The sequence below is a fragment of the Cadophora gregata genome (genome assembly GCF_030347475.1).
Source record: "Cadophora gregata isolate MNR1 chromosome Unknown scaffold_18, whole genome shotgun sequence".
Taxonomy (NCBI): domain Eukaryota; kingdom Fungi; phylum Ascomycota; class Leotiomycetes; order Helotiales; family Ploettnerulaceae; genus Cadophora; species Cadophora gregata.
The window spans coordinates 67,742-86,346 of record NW_026695941.1 but is presented as its reverse complement, the minus strand read 5'-3'; the positions used below and the strand labels follow the sequence as shown (position 1 = coordinate 86,346).

The 18,605-nt window shown below is 49.0% G+C and overlaps 9 protein-coding genes across 9 annotated transcripts; 6 read left to right on the top strand and 3 right to left on the bottom strand.

Moving 5' to 3' along the window:
• Positions 1-35: 35 nt before the first annotated feature.
• On the top strand, positions 36-1,631 carry ONS95_006438 (uncharacterized protein; the record flags this gene model as incomplete). The annotated part of the gene is made up of 1 exon (XM_058499899.1): positions 36-1,631. The coding sequence occupies one exon, from the start codon at positions 36-38 to the stop codon at positions 1,629-1,631; it is 1,596 nt and encodes a 531-aa protein (XP_058349733.1).
• Positions 1,632-2,725: 1,094 nt separating this feature from the next.
• On the bottom strand, positions 2,726-6,546 carry ONS95_006437 (uncharacterized protein; the record flags this gene model as incomplete). The annotated part of the gene is made up of 3 exons (XM_058499898.1): positions 3,509-6,546; positions 3,153-3,413; positions 2,726-3,011 (listed from the first exon to the last, which is right to left on the bottom strand). Exons 1-3 carry the CDS (start codon positions 3,685-3,687, stop codon positions 2,726-2,728), a joined length of 726 nt encoding a protein of 241 aa, XP_058349731.1. The 5' UTR covers positions 3,688-6,546.
• On the top strand, positions 4,389-4,706 carry ONS95_006436 (uncharacterized protein; the record flags this gene model as incomplete). Its single annotated transcript, XM_058499897.1, has 1 exon — positions 4,389-4,706. One exon carries the CDS (start codon positions 4,389-4,391, stop codon positions 4,704-4,706), a length of 318 nt encoding a protein of 105 aa, XP_058349732.1.
• Positions 6,547-7,158: 612 nt separating the features above from the next.
• ONS95_006435 (uncharacterized protein) lies at positions 7,159-8,817 on the top strand (the record flags this gene model as incomplete). The annotated part of the gene is made up of 1 exon (XM_058499896.1): positions 7,159-8,817. The coding sequence occupies one exon, from the start codon at positions 7,159-7,161 to the stop codon at positions 8,815-8,817; it is 1,659 nt and encodes a 552-aa protein (XP_058349730.1).
• Positions 8,818-9,219: 402 nt separating this feature from the next.
• On the top strand, positions 9,220-10,855 carry HAT1 (histone acetyltransferase 1; the record flags this gene model as incomplete). Its single annotated transcript, XM_058499895.1, has 3 exons — positions 9,220-9,241; positions 9,371-9,646; positions 9,696-10,855. The coding sequence occupies 3 exons, from the start codon at positions 9,220-9,222 to the stop codon at positions 10,853-10,855; spliced, it is 1,458 nt and encodes a 485-aa protein (XP_058349729.1).
• Positions 10,856-11,185: 330 nt separating this feature from the next.
• On the bottom strand, positions 11,186-12,736 carry IPK1 (Inositol-pentakisphosphate 2-kinase; the record flags this gene model as incomplete). The annotated part of the gene is made up of 2 exons (XM_058499894.1): positions 11,186-12,342; positions 12,526-12,736. The coding sequence occupies 2 exons, from the start codon at positions 12,734-12,736 to the stop codon at positions 11,279-11,281; spliced, it is 1,275 nt and encodes a 424-aa protein (XP_058349728.1). The 3' UTR covers positions 11,186-11,278.
• An 84-nt stretch (positions 12,737-12,820) lies between these two features.
• On the bottom strand, positions 12,821-14,465 carry ONS95_006432 (uncharacterized protein). The gene has a single exon (XM_058499893.1). The coding sequence runs from the start codon at positions 13,859-13,861 to the stop codon at positions 13,109-13,111; it is 753 nt and encodes a 250-aa protein (XP_058349727.1). The 5' UTR covers positions 13,862-14,465; the 3' UTR covers positions 12,821-13,108.
• A 98-nt stretch (positions 14,466-14,563) lies between these two features.
• ONS95_006431 (uncharacterized protein) lies at positions 14,564-16,246 on the top strand. The gene is made up of 2 exons (XM_058499892.1): positions 14,564-14,775; positions 14,823-16,246. Exons 1-2 carry the CDS (start codon positions 14,706-14,708, stop codon positions 15,680-15,682), a joined length of 930 nt encoding a protein of 309 aa, XP_058349726.1. The 5' UTR covers positions 14,564-14,705; the 3' UTR covers positions 15,683-16,246.
• Positions 16,247-17,686: 1,440 nt separating this feature from the next.
• ONS95_006430 (uncharacterized protein) lies at positions 17,687-18,534 on the top strand (the record flags this gene model as incomplete). Its single annotated transcript, XM_058499891.1, has 3 exons — positions 17,687-17,839; positions 17,885-18,105; positions 18,150-18,534. The coding sequence occupies 3 exons, from the start codon at positions 17,687-17,689 to the stop codon at positions 18,532-18,534; spliced, it is 759 nt and encodes a 252-aa protein (XP_058349725.1).
• Positions 18,535-18,605: the final 71 nt, after the last annotated feature.

Sequence of the window (18,605 nt, the reverse complement as noted above, 5' to 3'; positions counted from 1 at the left end):
TCTGACGGAGACCTGGATAAATATCACAGATCACCATGTCTCTATCACAACTATCACGACTCCTTCCTTTACCAGAACCTGATCTGCAGCAAGTCCTAGACTATGCAGCCACACTCTCGAAGCAAGAAGCCGCAGATCACTTCAACAACCTCCTAGGGGAATCACCACAATCAATCGAGTTCATCTCCTCCTTCAACTCACGGCGGCAAAATCCCATTGCAAAATCACAACCAGCATCATCATCCCAATCCTCAGATTCCTCCGGCGTACCAAGAAGCACCCGCAAACCACCCAAGAAGAAAGCGCCCCTCCATGCCCTCCCCGCTCGCAAAATCGAAAACACATATGCTGCTTCAGGCACAGCATATACCAAGAAGAACGAAGATGATTACATACCAAAAAGACCAACACCTACAAATTCCGGCACCTCAACACCAAACAATGCCTTCTCCCTCGACCCCAAACCATCCGCCACCCAAACCCCTCACAAAGCTCCCCCCTCCGCATCAGGCACCCTAATATCAGACTTCAAATCCAAAAGCACCCCCACAACACGAACATCCTCCCCAGCACCTCCCTCCTCGTCCTCCTCCTCCTCCAAACCCACCAAAATCGCCATCACCGGCGGGACCCCCATGCACGGCGCCTCCACAACCCTCACCTCCCTCGACGCCGCGATCCGCACCCTCGAAATAAGCACCAACACCACCCTCCTCCTCCCCGCCTCCAAACGCGCCTGCAACTGCATCGGCTCGCGGCACCCCCTCCTAACAGCCGCGCCCAACTGCCTCAACTGCGGGAAAGTAATCTGCGTCAAAGAAGGCCTCGGCCCCTGCACATTCTGCTCCTCACCCCTCCTCTCCGCCCTCGAAGTCCAAGGCATGATCCGCGAGCTCCGCGAGGAGCGCGGAAGAGAGAAGATGCTTCTCGACAACTCCACCCATCGCCGAGCTGAAGTCTCCAAGGCACCCTTACCATTTTCTGCGCCCAGAGATACTGTGGGGATGAGTCCCGCTGAAGCAGCGGCCAAGGAACATCGTGATCGGCTGCTGGGATTCCAGGCGCAGAATGCGAAAAGAACGACTGTGAGGGACGAGGCGGCTGATTTCGAGACGCCGGTTACGGCCGGGGTTAATATCTGGGCGAGTCCGGCGGAGAGGGCGCGCACGCTGAAGAGGCAGCAGAAGGTGCTGGCGGAGCAGGAGTGGAATGCCAGGCCCGAGTATGAGAAGAGGAGGCAGGTGGTTAGTATTGATTTGGTGAAGGGGAAGGTGGTGAAGAAGATGGCGGCGGTGGAGAAGCCTGTTTATGATCATGTTCCTAGTGAGGATGAGGATGAGGATGTTGAAGATGAGTATCCTCTGGCGGAGGTTAGTGGGAATGGGAATGGAGGGAGGACGGGAGCGTTTAGTAGGAATCCTTTGCTGAAAGGACTTATCAAACCTGTTTACGACAATGGGAAAGGGAAGGGGAAAGAAAGTGAGACTGGAAAGGTAGAAATCACGAAGAAGCAGACTTGGCGAAGAGTACAAGACTCATTAGAAGACAACGAGGAAATCATCCTAGATGGAGGAGCTTATGGTGGGCGGGCTGGCGACAGAGCAGAGGTTGACGAACCAGCGAGGTCATGATCGATATCACTATCAATATCAATCTTCCCAAATACTCGTAGCCAGCTATCTTAATTCGAGTAAATACCAATCAAGATACCCATCACATTGGATAAACCCACCCCAGCTTCTTACACAACATTCGCCTCTCGAACTCCTTCCTAACTTTCCAATAATGGATCCAAAATCCATCTTTTAACTTTAAACACCACCAGCCAGCCAGCCACTAACTAGATCCAGACATTCCAATCCAAACCATACTTTACTTTACCTACTCACGGCCCTTCATTCGGTTACTCTTACTCGATAATTACTCGATCACAACCTCAAAACAGAAGGGGGCTTTGACTGAATGAAGCTTAGGTAGAGTACCCCGGGGCAGGGTAGCATGACTTTGAGCTTGGGTTGGTAGGGGTGCTAGGGGGGAGTCAGGAACTCGGCTATTACTCGATCATTACTCGATCGTAACTTCACCTCTCACCTCTCCTCTCTTCCGAGCTCACACAGGATCATGGCCTTCCCAACCCCAATCCAAGTCCAGTCTCAGTCCGAATTAGAAGCTGGACTTCCTGCACGTACTCGCACTAGGTGGTAATTTGTGAAAGCGTGGTGACTTCATACCATAGGTACCATCCATTAGGAAGCAGTGACTGATTGAAGTACTCGGGGATGGATGAAAGGAGGGTGTGGGTCAAGGATCTCTCGCTTGGGGTGGTTGTCGTTGAGAGGATTTGCAATGGAAGTAAACAACGGACTTCCTCAACTGGACTGTGGATTTGGAAACCTGTCGGTTGGTTTACAGGTAAGAAGTGTTCCCGGATATTTTATTTGTTCCAGGGCAGAGGTATGAGTATGAATATGGATATGAATATGAATGTCATTGGTATCGCTATTGGTATTGCTATTGGTATTGCTACTGGCAGGAACGTCTATCCTCCTGTGTTCATATGGCCGTACTTTGTTCGAGCAGATGCCTCATCTACTAATTCTTCTGCCGTCTTAGATACTCAAAACTTCCTCATCCTTTGTCCATCATTCATTATTCTTCCAAATCATCAATACCCGCCCCCATCTCCCCTTCTCCTCCCCCCCCCCCCCCCCCCCCCATCCCACAATCAAACCATAAACCCACCCCCCAACAAAATCGCCGGCTCCTCCAAACTCAAATGCTCATAACTCAGGGTCCCCACACCCCCCGCCTCAAGCAAGAAAGTCGGTCCGTCCTGCAACGTCTTACCCGCCCACCGCATCGCAAAAGCCCTCAAAATATGTCCATGAGCAACGAGTAGGACGTCACCAGGCGGGGCTTGGGTTTTGGGGAGCCCGATGGCGGGGGAGTGGTACTTTGCGCGGATCTCGGAGATGAGACGGTCGAGGCGCTGGGTTACTTGGTCGGGGGATCTGGAATCAAAGTCATCAGCCTTTGTTACATCTTGTTCACGTCTTGGAAATCTCTCAAAGCGGAACTAAATGCAGAGCCCGCCAGCACATGAGAGCGCGGTATGGGATACAAGATCAAGGGGGTGGATGATGTCGACTCACTCTCCACCCGGACATCCATCTCTCCAGATATCCCACGGGCCCTTCCCCTCCCTCTTCCTCAACTCTCTGATCTCCTTACTCGTAATACCCTCATAATCGCCATAATCCCACTCCCTGATATCCTCCGTGATCTCCACGTTTGCCTCTGTGCGGATATCTTCGTCTGGGTGCTGGCGGCTCTCTTGCCAGGGGAGCTTGACGCGACAGCCTAGGTAGAGGAGTTCGAGGGTTTTTTGGGCGCGTTTCCGTGGGGAGACGTAGCTGTTTGATGGGATACAGTTAGTATAATGTATTTACACAAATACATGAAGTTTTCAATTTCAATGCTTGAAAGAAGGGCAGAAAGGAATGCATACATATGAGCCAAGTTCTTTGGAACAATCAATCGATCATCTCCCACCAATGCCTTCCCCGTTGCAATTATCCGCTTCTCTCCATTGGCAGTCAATGGGATGTCCGATGTCCCTGTATGCCTTCCATTAAGAGACCATTCCGTCTCACCATGGCGAACAATGAATACTCGTGGTGTGGTCATTCTTCCAAAGTACGAGTGCTCGAAAGAAGGTCGTAGGTATGTCGCAGGTAGGTAGCTTGTCCAAGGTACAGCTCTGGAAAGTACCCCGCTACCCCTCTATCACAGGGCCTATGCCAAGATACCTAGGTACTTACAGCCAGAACCTATGAGATCAGAGCAAACCGGAAAGAATACCCGCGTTTGATCAACTCTATTTCCGTCCAGGATCTGATCTGATCTTCTCAGGTCTCCGTCGCACGGTGTGTAAGAGCGAAACGAAAACAGCAAAACTCGCTGTTTGATGATGGCTGCTTGAAACGGCGCACTACCCGTTCCCGCGACAGAAGTGCTGCTGAAGAGTCGCAACTCGCCCCACCGATGAGTATCAATTCTTGGGACTGGTTGCTGAATACAGTAAAGCTGCGAGGAACTGGAGGCGCTGAAGGTTTATGCGAACCCTGGGAGGGTTTGATGCGAGGGAGCTGTGATGAGTGAGTGAGTCTTTGGGATGTTCTTATTGGGTGTGACGGGTTGGATGGGAGGTGTGATAAAGTAGGTCAGACTTCAGCCTCTTCGTGTATGCAATCTCGAATCTTCAACTACAACTTCACCACTCTTCTTTTATACCTTTACTCTACCTTGTTTACTGAGCATTATTGAGTAATGAAAGAACCGCAACGAAAACCCCACCATCCTCAATAGGAAACCAAATACCTCAAATCATGACCGTCACCGACTCTGCACTCCGCTTACTCACAGCTCCCCTCCCCCTCCTTACCACTCTATCCGGGCCTTCCATCACCAGCTCCAGCCCACATCCACACCACACGCCCGAACTCATGCGCCGCACCTCCTGGGGTTCAGTATCCTCCTCCTCATCAGCAAGTACAGCGGATACAGAGTTACGGGAATGGGATTACAGAGGGACGAAGAGGAGGAGTACTGCAGGGGAACAAGATGAGGTTGAGAGGAAACGCTGGGAGGGGAGGAGGATGAGAGATAGGCTGGCCGAGAGGACGTGGAGGGAGTTTTGGGGGTGATCGACAGGCACGTCGGGTTCAGAGGGAGAACACCCCCACTTTGGGCTTGGGATCCATATGCGGACAAAACAAACAACTCGATTGAACAGAGGACGAGAAACGCGCTTTTTCGATGGGGAGATACAAAATGATTGAGACGTAATAGATGAGGAGGGGATATCAGTACGATGACAGAAAAGAAGACGGATTGTCTGGACCGTCTCGATTGCTGTACCGGCCAATACTGATTAGTATGGCACCGGAATAACGACAAGATCTGAAATCAAGCAGGTAATTCATCCTCCCAATTTCTTCCAACCTCCCTTCCCCTTCCCTTCCCTTCCTCCCCTCTCCGTCAGCTCGAAATCCAGGGGGAAAAAGTCTTGAAAGCATTATCCTAACCCTCCATCGAGATAACTCGGAAATCAGCACAAATCCACACCAGTAGAGAAGATCGCACAGCTGGAAGAATGGTGCAGTACTGTGATAGCGAATAGCGAAGAAGTTGTGTTCTTCTGAGGAAGGATTCCTAAGTTGGATATGAGGTGGTTGGAACGAACAAACGAGGAAGGAGAGGAGGACGGCGGGATAAGAGACGGGAAATGAATATCCGGAGACGCTCGTTCGAGATGTAACTCTGCGCTACCGAGAAGACGTATGACTTCGATACTGTAGTATGTGAAGACCACCGAGCGGTCCTTGAAGCTTGAATCACAAAGAGTCGGAAGGCTTAGGGGAGCTTTTGAATGGACGAAGAAGAAAGAGGGGTTGGTTCTCATTACTCAACATCTAAAGCGTGGTAACTGAAGAAAGACTGCTAGCACATTTATCGTATCTCAAAATGTTGGCTTGTTTGAAGAGGAGATCCCGCCCTCCTAGATCTTTGAAAAGGAGTTGTAATTAACGTCGGCAACCAGGATATCTCAGCAGAAGCCGAGAGGGAGAATAGATAAAGGATTCAATTCCGAAGTTGATGAGGCATTGTTGACATACTATTTTGGTGTTTGATCTCGCTTGAGGGAGGAGTGGGCAATTGAAACATGTCCAGGTCTCACGAAACTGCCGCGTGCTGAGACAATCCGTCCCCCTACCTTAGGTAGGTACTTCCGACAGGACGTCTCTCTTACACATATCGAAAGGCTGGACTGGATCAGCAGAGACACAGGTACTTCCGACAGGACGTCTCTCTTACACATATTGAAAGACTGGACTGGATCAGCAGAGACACAAAAACAAAATTGAAGTGCCTAACTTCTGATTGAGTCGTACAATGACGCTGGATACGTAACAGGGAGCTAGGGATAGTTGGAGGTTTGACGTGAGATACATGGCAAAGTAAAAATGTTGAAGGTTCAACTGAGATACTCTGCGCAACACTTACCATTGTGATTCTTTCTCTCCATCCAGCCTTCGATCACCAGGCCTGTCTTTGGGCTCTGCTTACGACTCACCTATTAACTGGTATACTCGGCGTCTGTTCTGTGCGTTCTTACTTGACGCCAGGTACTGTATATGCAAGACGTATAACCAATGGCTACTTTATCCCAGTGTAGGTACGCAACTGGCAGCAGGCTCAATATCACATACGCTGCTGCCTGTGCATCCTACTCGGCTCGGTCTAACTGATTCTAACACTCGAAATCACCTCCAACACATTGAGAAGAGATGCAGCAGGCGCAGGTTTGTGATGGTGTGAAGAGGGCTCATCAAGGAGTTGTCCAATCGATGGGACCTCTCCCGTACTTCCGTGTGCCTCCTCAGTGTACACAATCAGCCTTTGCATTGTTGCGGGCCCAACAAGCAGTGCCGATGTAAATAGATATGACTATTTTTATATTATCAAGGACCATTTGAAACGTTCAGCATGTCTATTTGTGAGATGTATCTGAGTACAAAGTCAACAAAGGCTCGCCAAAATAGGCCAGTCTAGACCGAGGCGTTGGGCCCAGCCCTTCCAGGCAGGCATTAAGCTTATTCGCCCCTGAGATTCTGCATTCCCCTATCGAGGTATCGTTCCCGTCATCTCACCACCCTGAAAACGCCACAATATCTCACTATTGATTATCCTTTTCTTCAACACATGCATTACGGGAATGACCCAGATGTCAATTGTCTCGCAAGAGCTTCAGTTCAACACGATATCGATCTTTCATATTCATATTATGACTTCAATTGGATTCTATGATATCCTAAGAAAAGATTCTTGGGAAAGCTTCAACGGGGATGGAGATTCAAATCTAGATCTCCAAGACTGCCAAGTATCCCTATCTGAATTCAGCAGCCCAGCCATGCCCCTGGAAGCCACAAGCGCGCCCCATTAAACTGACTCCGCCAGGCTCAGATCTCCCGTATCCTTTTCTCTTATCTGACTTTCAGCTCTTCTTCACTCTTCTTCAATTCTTGCGTTGTACAGTCAATCTTTTGCTCATTCTTGCTCCGATGTATTGCTAGCACACGTTCGTTACTCCTCCTCATGGATTTCCTTATCCGCAAGACCATGCTTGCATGGCGAAATCGACATCTCCTTTTCGCCGAACCACAACCCACGTATCAGCCCCTCTCCACTCCTGAAGAGCTGGAACTTCTTTCCCCAGATCATCCCGAATATGACCCAGAAATTGCAAATCGTCGAACCCGTGTCAGCGAAACTGCAGCGTTTGATTCTGCACTGAAAGAGAGATATGGAAAGAGAGGTGGATGGGTGGCTGAGATGCTACCGAGCTGGGATTGGCTGCGTTGTATACTGCTCGCGTTTCTCGTTGCGATTACACCGAGTTTTATGAGAAAGGGGGATAATAAACCGAAGAAACTCCATCCTACAGCATGGCTAGATGGGCTTCGAGGTGTCGCATCACTGATGGTCGTATTCCATCACTCCTCGGTATTGTGGTACTGGCCATTGAACCGTGGATGGGGAAGCAGTCCTGAGGATTACCATTTCATACAACTGCCCATAATTCGACTATGTTATTCTGGACCTGCAATGGTGGCTATCTTCTTCGTTGTGTCGGGCTTCTCATTGAGCTACAAAGCACTTTCGCTCACTCGGAAAGGTCGATATGAAGAAGTCTTGGACTCACTCTCCTCATCTGTGCTTCGCCGTGGACTGCGACTTGTACTTCCACCTGCAACAACAACATTCTTCTCCATGCTGTTCACCTACTTTGGATTTTACGGCACAGGAGGTGGGTTTTCCGGCACTGGATCTAGAGAACCTCCTCAGTCACCATTTCTCTGGGAACATCTCAAATCATGGTACTACAGCGTAATAGGGCTCTCTGACCCTTTCCGTCCGAACAACTACCCAGGAGGGTATAATCCAGTATACGATACTAATCTCTGGACGATTCCCGTGGAACTTCATGGCTCAATGGTAATCTTCACCACTCTTTTGGCACTCTCGCGTGTTAGAGGACCTTGGAGGATAGCCATATTAAGCGGGATCGTCTTCTATCTCTCTTACTACGCCTATCCTCATCTGTTCCTCTTCCTCAGCGGAGTCCTCCTCGCCGAACTTCATCATTCACGTGAGAGCAATTCCCAGCTCCAGAAATCCCACACGGTCGAAACCACAGACGATGAGATCCCCACCTCGGCTTCTCCCTCACTGGCTCCATCTAAATGGACATCAATGAAGTCCTTATGGTTAGCCAACTTCTTCCTCGCCTTGTTCATAATCAGCATGCCAGCAATCGACCTCGGAGCCACCAACTCACCCGGCTATATCCTCCTCTCCAGTTACCTCCCTCCCCACTACGCCGGAGTAGAATATGTCCAAGACACATTCTGGATCTTCATCGCTGCATTCTATCTCGTGTTCATACTCGACAACGCGCCTTTCCTGCAATCCATTTTCACCACTCGCATAGCGCAGTATCTTGGCAAGATCAGTTTCGCTCTGTACATATGCCACGGCACTTTTCTGTATACTCTCGGCTGGAATCTGAGTGCGAAGACGCTGGAGTGGACGGGGAGAGCGCCTGGCTTGCAGTATGCGATGGGTGTTGGATTAGCGGGAGTGGTGATGTTTCCTTTGCTGTCTTGGACAGCTGATATTGTGGCTAGGGAGGTGGATGCTAGGAGTGTAAGTTTTGCTAGGTGGTTGTCTGATATGATATCTGTGAAAGATTGAGGGTTTGTGATCTTAGCTGGGCGTTTCTGGTTGTATAGACATTGGATGCAGATGGAATAATGATACAATTACTCGGTTGTATATCGACCGGCATATGTCATACCAAAAGCATGACATCAAGTCTCAAAGGTGTAGCAACAAATATACAGAATCAAGCTTCGAAGCCTGATTGTAATAATCACAATAAATAGCTACATAATCATGCCTTCACCTCTCATGGCTGTCTCGTTATTGACTCTATTTTCTGCCTGAGGCGCGCAAGCTTTAAGTGAAAGTCGAAAGTGGACCCATCCAAGTCGCGTCAACTTCCAAGTTCACATCGCGAAAATCAATTGGCGAGACATCTTCTCTTCTACAACACGACTCTCCCTACACAGCTTTCGCAGACTCCCCACAAGCAAAATGGCAGATCAAGCAGCGGACTGTGAGTATTTTAATCTCCTCCTCCCATAAATCAAGCAGCCAATTCTCCCGGCGCAAACCTCCCTCGTTCCAGCGCGTCTGCACGTACCCTCTCACCTTTAAGCCAGGAAGCTAACAACCATTGAAACAGGGTCCACCGAGTCCAACGATGCCCTCTCCATCTCACTCGTCGTCCCAGATGTCGGCAGGCCTAGAAGCCTCTATAATTTCCACCCTAAGATGACATACTCGATATTCGGCGAAGAGGAGCGGATCTTTGGATACCAAGGGCTCAAGATCAATTTACAATACAATGCCAGTGATATGCGTCCGAATCTGCAGGTTTCGTTCAATAAGAAGTTCACGACAGTTGGTGAGACGGAAGCTACGGATGTGAAGGGAATTTTAGAACCTCTGTTGCCTAAGAGTATGAACTACATCCTTGTGGACTGGGGAATTTGCTGACAGGTGATCAGTTGCTCTTGAGAAGCCCTCGATCTTTGATAAGGCTATCTCGGAACCTATGATGAAGGATTGGAAGCCGCCTGGAGAATTATGGCAGACGATTCAGATCGGTATCGAGACAGTAGAAGTATGGAAGGGAAATCTCGCAGATGTCGCCGTCCAGCAACTTCTTAAGCGCATTCAAATCCTGGTACCACTGTTCATTGAAGGCGGAGTTACTCTAGACTTGGAAGAGCCGGAATGGACGCTGGAGAGGTGGACTGTGTTCTTCTATTACCAGAGAGTCGCAGAGAAAGAGGACAATCCGTATATCTTCATGGGATACTCGACCGTCTACCGATACTTCCACTTCCAAGCCGCCGCACACGAATCAGGATCAAAGAAAGAAGCAAAAGCCGACTTCACACTCCCCATCGACAACATATCCTTTTCATCCCTCCCCTGCCGGTCCCGCATATCACAATTCATCATCCTCCCACCCTTCCAACGAGCAGGCTACGGCTCCCGCTTCTACAAATCCATATTCGACTTCTACCTCGCCGAGCCCGAAACCATCGAAATCACCGTCGAGGACCCCAACTACGCCTTCGACGACATGCGCGACATCAACGACCTCCGGCGCCTCCGCACCCTACCGGACTTCAAAGCCATCAAAATCAACACCAAAATCACACCCCAGCCCGAAGAAGCCATCCCAAATAACATCGTCGACCTACCCGCCCTCGAAGAGATCCGCAAACGCATGAAGATCGCCCCTCGACAGTTCCTCCGCGTCGTAGAAATGCACCTCCTAGCCAGCATCCCGTCCTCAGTCCGCAAAGCTGATGTACTCGACGATGCGAACCCGAAGATGCGAGAGTATGGGCTGTGGAGACTGTGGGTTAAGAAGCGCTTGTATAAGCATAACAAGGATCTGCTGAGCCAGATGGATAAGGATGAGAGGCTGGATAAGCTGGATGAGGTTCTTGAGGGGGTGGTGGCTGATTATGTGCGCTTGTTGGAGGCGTATAAGGCAAGGGTTAAGTTTGATAGCTTTGAGGATTTGGCGAAGGGTAAAGGGAAAGGGAAGGGGAAGGAGATTGAGGGCGAGAATGGGAAGAGGCGGAGCCCTAGTGATGAGGATAGCGATTCGTCTGATGGCGAGCCGTTGCCGAAGAGAACTAAAGTTTGAAGGGGAAGCCAGATGAATGTGAACTGATTGGGAGAAATGGATATGAGCATTCTGATTCTGAGATGGGAAGGTGGAAAATAGGGCAGATTACGGCGTTTTTTGCATCTGGGTCATTTCGGGGAGTTGATGGACAGACAGACTTTGATACTGAGATTGTATTATGATGAGAATCACGAATAAAATCCGAGATATGCATAATGGCATGTCAATGCACTTCAGATACCTTCCTTCGAGCAAGCTGTGCCCTCTCATGTTTACAACCTCCTCTGAAATAACCGAGAAGCAGGACAGTAATGAACTGAAAATGTGAACATGATATGTAGACAATCAGCCTCTCATTACTCAAACTCCCGACTCCAACTCCACCGCATCCTCTCTCCAACATCTCACCTACAGATAAGTATCTCCCACTACATAGACAAGCTACAGTTCCCTCCCCAACAAACACGTATTACTCCACCCTTCCTCCACCCTTCCAGCATACCACCCCTCCTCAACCAGCACCCTCTCAGTCTCCTTCCAATACCCCAGTTTCTCTGGACTCTTAACATCTAGATCTCCTATCCTGGCTTCTAGCTCTTCTTCCTCTCTCTTCCCATTTCCTCCCAATCCATCTCCCCCTCCCTCGCCTACCCTCTTCTGACTCTCACCACTTCCAATAGTAAGATCCCCTTCCAAATTCAACCTTACAAAAACACTACAATCCCTCACTGTCATCGCGACCCTCAACTCCTCACTCGCTGGCGCCTCAGCAGCTAGGATACCGTGTTTATCCATGGCTAGTTGGACGTCTCGCAGTCTTTTTAGTGAGGAGGTCGTGGATATCCAGTCTGTGAGGGCGAGGATCTCTTTCTCTTGTGAAGCGTTGGAGTTTGTGTGCGTGTTGCTGTTGGTTGTCGTGGCGGCGGTGTTTTGGCTGAGGATGATACATTCCGCTACTTTCCTTATGATTTCCTTGTCTGTGGAGAGGAGATCGAGGGGACAGAACGTCAAGGCAGATGTTGCTGGGGTCTCTTCCTCTCCTGGATTCACTTTTTGAGACTTGGAAGATGATGATGACAAGGAGAGAAACGCCTTCCTAGCAACCAAAGCACACTGCCTACACCTCCTCGCTCCCCTCGGCGCAGAAGGTGACTGAGCAAGCCATTTCGGCTTGAATTGCACGACGCCGGACCCGCTCATGTCTGTTACTAGCAGACCATGAGGGTCGTTGGCGAGGTAGGTGCCATGACGTTTTGGTGGTCTGGATGAGGTTGAAATGGCTGTGGGAGGAGTTGAAGATAGGCCATTTTCCCAGGCGAGTAAAGAGTCGTTGAGGGTGGTGATGTGGTTGTATGAACCTGGATGAAGGGAAACGAGACTTTGAGATACGAGCTGGGAGGGTTGGAAGAGAGGGGATATGAGGCGGGTCCAGGTTGATTGGGCGTGGAGGCAAGGGAAAGTTGTTGGTAGGTCTTTGCGGAGGCGAAGGAGTTTGTCTGTTGGGGCTGTTTAGTATAGGTAGTCAGTGACAGAAATGAAAGGGAGCAGGGGATGTGTTCGGGTCAAGACTGGAGAAGTTGAGGCTCAAGTGAGCTAAATCATGAGATTCATCGATGTGGCTGGCCATCGTCTCACTCATCGCCCACGAACGACCACAGTGGTGATTCACAGTAGAATAGAATACATACTTTCAAACACCCCCAGATCTCTCCTATTCTGATTGAATTCAATCTCACTCGGCGGCGGCGTCCCCTCCCCATATTCGTCCAGTTCAGTTGGCGGAGGCGTGCTCGGCTGAGGCTGAGGTATCGAGATGCGGTAGACGATGTTAGCTGCTCCTTCGCCAAGATACTGGAGTTCTGCGTTCTCGGGGAGAATTGGAATGTTAGGTTCTGACATTTTTAAGGGTGCGAAGAGTTTTTCATGTGGTTTGGGTGAGGTAGTAAATGGAGGGGGACGAGACATGAAGATGGTGACGGCTTGTAGAGGCAAGGCGGATCGCTTCGCTTGTTTGTCACTGGACTGGTTGGATGAGGAGAACCTCGGAATCACTGTTTGGGAGAAGTGTTCATTATGAGGAATCGGCTCGAGTATGCTAGAAGTCATAGATATCATAGCGTGCATATAATGATGAGAATTTTAGAGATTTTCTATTGTATATACTTTCAAAGGTGAATATGAGTGACGAGTGATGAGTGTTTTCGAGGATGACTGTGTTTAGGTCACCGAGCCACTACAACTCGTCGATAAAGTTCAGAGCAACGGCGGTGCTTATTTCTTACGTCTCTTAACAGGACGACCTTGCTTGACAGTAGTTCCAGCTGATGGAGGGTCGACCATGTGAGCTTCTTTTCGCTTCCTGTCCACCTTTGGAGCGGCCTCTCCCCGCGCAGCCTTCTTCGAAGCAGTCCTTTTTACAGGAACCCTTTCCTTAGCAGTTCTCTTTGGAGCCGACCTGTCCGCAAAATTTCTCGTCGGAAACAATTTCTCTGTAGCAGTCTTCATTGAACTCGCTTTCTCTGTAGATTTCCTTTTCGGAGGTACCTGCTCTGGGACAGGTTCAGGACTTATCTCTTCAGCAGGAGGAAATTCGATCTCGAAATCCTCCTCTTCTTGCTCTTTGAGATCCTCATCCCCTCTGTCCGGCCCATCTTTCGGCCCCCAAACAGCCCAATACTTCATCCAAACCTCTATAATTCGCTCATCAGTAGCCCTCACAACGGCACTCAACTTCCTCTGCAACTTCGGTAGAGTATTCTCGGTAACCGTCTTGATACCTTCCGTGATAGCGTGTCTAAGATCCGAAATCCGATTTTCGATATCGGATTCTTTTTCTAGATTCGGAGGTCCGGTTTCTGCGACGTTGGCAGCGTATTGTGTGTCGAGGAGGTCGCAGAACTGACAGCGGAGGAGAGACCGGTCGATTGTTGTGTCGTGGGGAAGATACGGGTAGTTCTCTTCCAGGAAATCGAGGGTTGGTGGGAGGAAGTAGAAGGTTGTGCCGTGCCCGCAGGAGGACATCATGATAAGGGCAGGCTTGCTGGATGGTAGAACAGATATCAAAGTCGAATGCGAATGCTAGATAGTCACGCATGGACTGAGAGAAGGCATCGAAGGAGGAATTGATCCTGAAGAAATACCCATTTGGTTCGGTTGTTATTATTCAAAAACAGTGAATCAATGCTAAACAAGTGCACATATAGAACAAAGCAATGGTATGAAAATATCTCAAAGAAACCCACATCCATCAAGCTCAAAGCGGCGACGTACCATCCTCCTCCAGTCATTCGACCAGTCTCTTCTGACGGTCAAGATGCTTACCCTTTATATCCTAAGTCGCAGCATCACTTGTCCACTTGTCCAAATGGTGTATGTCCCGTCGTAAAATATTTCTCCGTGCCCAACGCATTCTCATGCCACAGGCCGCAGGGTAAGTATCAACGATAGATTCTCCTCTCTCCTCCATTTTCCCCTCCAAGAACTTGCCATTGTTGGGCATAAGCCAGAGTGAATATGAAGGATTGTGTTTTATGTAAGGAGAGAAGAAGAGGATGAGAAGGGTTCTGAAGAAATACAAATTTTCGGGAGCGTCATGTGATATTGGCGCTTGTATTAAAATAGATTAGCCTATTTTCTCACTGGACTGAGTCAAGGTGGGGTGAACCAACTGGGGTGAACCAACTTAACCCCTCCATGGCCCACTGGTTTCTTGTCTCTTCAAATACTCGTACATCGTCTTTGACTGGACTCGACTCGACTTTGCTTGTCCCCAGACAAAAACACGACATTCACGCCTCAAACCACGCGAAGGATATCATCGCCAGAACTTGCACGATTCTTTAAATAAAAAGCACATTCGTCGCACAAAATGGCTCCAGGAGGACCACCAGGAGGTGCGCGTGGCAGAGGTGGAAAATTCAAGAAGTTTACTCGTGGAGGTATGTGTTTAAACTTTTCTCACAATCGCATATACTGACAGTACTAGGTGGCAAGCACTTCTCCAAGAACCTCCGACCCCTCGACGCAGACGGAAACGAAATCGAAGAAAAGGACCCCAATGCATCATCATCTGAAGAGGAGGAGACCTCGTCCGAGGAAGAGTCATCCGAGGAGGAAGATGCCAACAAGCCAGCCCTGACCCGTGAGGAACGCCGTCAAGCCGCAAAGGCAAAGAAGGAAGCTGCTATCGCAAGAAAGAAGGGAAAGGTTGTCGAAGCTGGAGATATGCCGTCGAGTTCCGAGGAGGACAGCGAGGACGATGATATGCCAGCCAACCCCAACCACTCCAAGGCTGCCAGGAATCAGGCAAAGGCAGCACCGGCTAGTGTGGAAGAGGTGGCTGAGGGTGTCAAGGATATGAGTGTTGGCAAGGGCAAGAAGCCGGTGGCGGAGCTTAGCCGTAGAGAGAGGGAGGCGGTACAGGCACAGCAAGCGAAGGAGAGATACCAGAAGTTACATGAGGCTGGAAAGACTGATGAGGCCAAGGCGGATATGGCTAGACTGAAGTTGATTCGGGAGAAGAGAGAGGCGGAGGCAGCGAGAAAACAGGTATGTTCATTTCCTTTGCAGGAAATGTGTAAAACTAACATGTGCAGGCCGAGAAAGAGGAGCGCGAGGAGTCCGAGAAGGCGAAGAAGGCCGAGATTGACGCCCGCGAAGCCAAGCGAAGGGAGGCAGCAATGGGCCCAGCGAAGGGCAAGGGCAAGGCAAAGAAGTAAACTGCAGAGCCTTTTCATACCAAAGTTTGTTTCTGGATGTTTAACTTCTGGGGTGCAAATATGCGCATCATTGGCATTAGCATGCAAGCAGTTTCCGAATTGTTTTTCAATACACATCTTCTGCTAGACGAATACCCCGTAGCGCATACTTGGTTATGTAGTTGCGGATTTCCTCCATGTATTGATCCTCGTCTCACCGAGCTTGTGTTTGGTTGTGTGTGGTTGTGAAGAGCTTTCACCAAGTGGACGGCCATAAAATTTACGCGTTGATTGCGGTAATCTCCAATAGCAGATGGATGTTCTCTTTTGCTTTCTTTTATTATTTTTTCTCTCGTCGTTCCGCGTGTATGTGCTACTGGACTTTCTTTCTATCCCCGCAATCCTGATTTCGGCACTGTTTACGAACTACACCTGTTCCCTCGCTCAAGGTTCCTCTCCTCCTTCATTCCAGGTCAGAGGAGGAAATCCCCATATCCTTCCGTCTATTTCTCTTATCCCTCCGCAACATATATAGCACAGTCAAGATAGCTAGATACCGCGAGTCCCTCTTAATGGTCCTCTAAGCAACAGAACATTCACGGATTGAATGGAGAGCATGATCTCCTCGTACTTGTGTGGACTTTGGAGAAACAACAGCCTGGGAATCCTGTGCTAAAGCTCTTAGGACTTCAAGGACCCTCCACATGAGTATGCGTTTTTTTTTTTTTTTTTTTTTTTTTTTTTTTTTTTTTTTTTTTCAATTATTCTTTTCTTGAGGTGGTGAGGCCTCTCCAATGATGTTCTTCGTTTGTCAAGTCTGATGCCTGGGGAACTTGCGCGACCATTTATTGGAGACGTTATCCAATTGAACGGTAGGTAGTGCCGATGTCTTCTATTTGTTTGAGAGGAAGAAGTAGTTTCGCGGTCGCCACGTGAGCATAGCTTCAACAGTTCCGCTGGAGGAGATCACGCTTTGTGCTACATGATACTAACTACTTACCGAACATAGGACACGCAGCCTTTCTTATAACTTATGAATATGAGACAGCTAGTGACAATTAGATAAATCCTGATTGATTTAAGCAAAACTCACCAGCGATCCAGTTTTCACCATGGATTTGTCCCAAGGCTGGAGACAAAAAGAGCGAGCAATGGCACGCAGTTAAGACAAGCAAGTCTAAAGAATTGCAATTGGATGTGATACCGAAACAGACCTGAAGTTGAATCAAACAAGACGACAGTAATATAGACCTAAATTTGGATAGCGATCAGGTCAGGTCAAATTGATGTGTTTGGCTCTTTATTATCCCTGATTGTCATTCATAAAAGACCCTGACAAGATGATCTCGAGGTGCACCACTATTCCCTAGAGATTTCTTTTAGATTTCATCAATGCGGTGGTAAAGCGGTTTAGATTGGATAGAAACAAGAGCTAGAAGTCAACAGAATTGTCCAGACATTCAAAACGCTAGGACGTGAATTTTGAAAATCTGCCAAAGCGAGGATAAATGACGAGGTGTAGACTCACTTTGCTTAGAGAGCGGACTTCCTTAGATCACTAGTGCAATACATGTCTATTCGGTTCGGTTCGGTTGAAAACGGTTGAATTGGGGACAAAAGAGGGAAGACTTGGGCTGCCTGGGCTTTCCAGGAGGATCTAGTCCCATGAAGTCCGATCCATAGCAGACTACTCTAGTCATCGCTTTTGCGACAACTTTGGCAGGAGAAGAAATTTCGGTGGACCAATCAGAAGTGAACTGGATATGGTAATCTTACATCCGTTTCTCCACCATTACATGTCAACCACACCCCGTCAGGCTTTGTTGTGATTCTACCAGGCGAACTCAGGGTTAGCGAGTGATGCGGGGTGGCTTGTCGATCAGTGGCTGAACGGCCGCCCAAGCCACATCTGCCGGATGTCGGAATTACTATTTATAATTTGTTCGCCTGTTGCTGTCCTGGAAAGAGCTGAGCAACGCGTCTAAGGTGGATGAGCCTCCTTCGCTACATCTGCCCAGGCTGACAACATCAACATCTTGATTTTCCCCTCTTCTGCTCCTTTCTTTCCTTGTTCACATCTATTGCTCGTTCCGAAAGCATTGCCGTATCTACCGCCGAATCAAAGGCTTGTTTACCATAGCAACCACCCAGAATGGTTGAATTCGATGTCCACAATTTGCAGAAGATAAAGATGTTTGTGCATATTGCACAGGCAGTCTTCATTCTTGTTGCTTGGGCCATGGAAATAGCAGTCTTCAAAGGAGCAGAGAAAATAGACGGAAGGCCGGGGTGGTACTTCGGACTGGTAAACAATTCCCTCCCTGCCAAAACCACAGTGCTAATTGAACAGTGTTTTCTGTCGGTACCTGCAATCATATATCTCACAATGACGCCTCGATTCCCTCGCACCCGCAAGCTAGCAAATCCCTACGCAATGGCATGTGTCGATGGCCTCTTCTTCATCCTTTGGATATCCGCATTCGCATCACAAGCAAGTTTCAACTCGAGCGGGAAATGCAAAGGAGCATGTGGGATCAGCAAGGCTGTAGTTGGACTGGGAGTTTTCATCTGGTAGGTTCTTCGACAAGGCATGCAAGCAAAAGCTGACAATACAGGCTCTTCTGGGCCGTAACAACATTCATGTCCCTCTACGGAGTTTTCTACTACAAACGTGAAGGCTACCTTCCAGGAGCATCCCGAGCACCTTTCAATGCCCAGCAAATCGATCCAGACAAGGAAGCATTCTCGACTGCTCCCCACGATGACGAGTACGCCCCTGTTCACAACACCGACGATCACGAACTCCCTGATCACGAGAGCAGCACATATGGGGGATCTTCGAGCAATCCGTACGATGCGAATAGCTATGGAGGAGGATATGTACCACCAACCGTCCATGATGAGCCAACTGGATATACAGGATATAGTGGTGCAGCACCAGTGAATAGTTCGTTATCAGGAAGAGTCCAATTCCCGGAAGCAAGATATAGCAATGTATAAGAAGAAGGCGGAGTGTTTTGATAGAGCAGGGCGAGGCGTTCGGGAACATATTTGGGCGTACGGGGTCTTGC

Bases quoted from the DNA above. Each gene is read 5' to 3' on its own strand.
- ONS95_006431 (XM_058499892.1), top strand. From the start codon at position 14,706: ATGGCTCCAGGAGGACCACCAGGAGGTGCGCGTGGCAGAGGTGGAAAA. The intron at 14,776-14,822 runs GTATGTGTTTAA...TGACAGTACTAG, and splicing joins CAAGAAGTTTACTCGTGGAG to GTGGCAAGCACTTCTCCAAG.
- ONS95_006432 (XM_058499893.1), bottom strand. From the start codon at position 13,861: ATGATGTCCTCCTGCGGGCACGGCACAACCTTCTACTTCCTCCCACCA.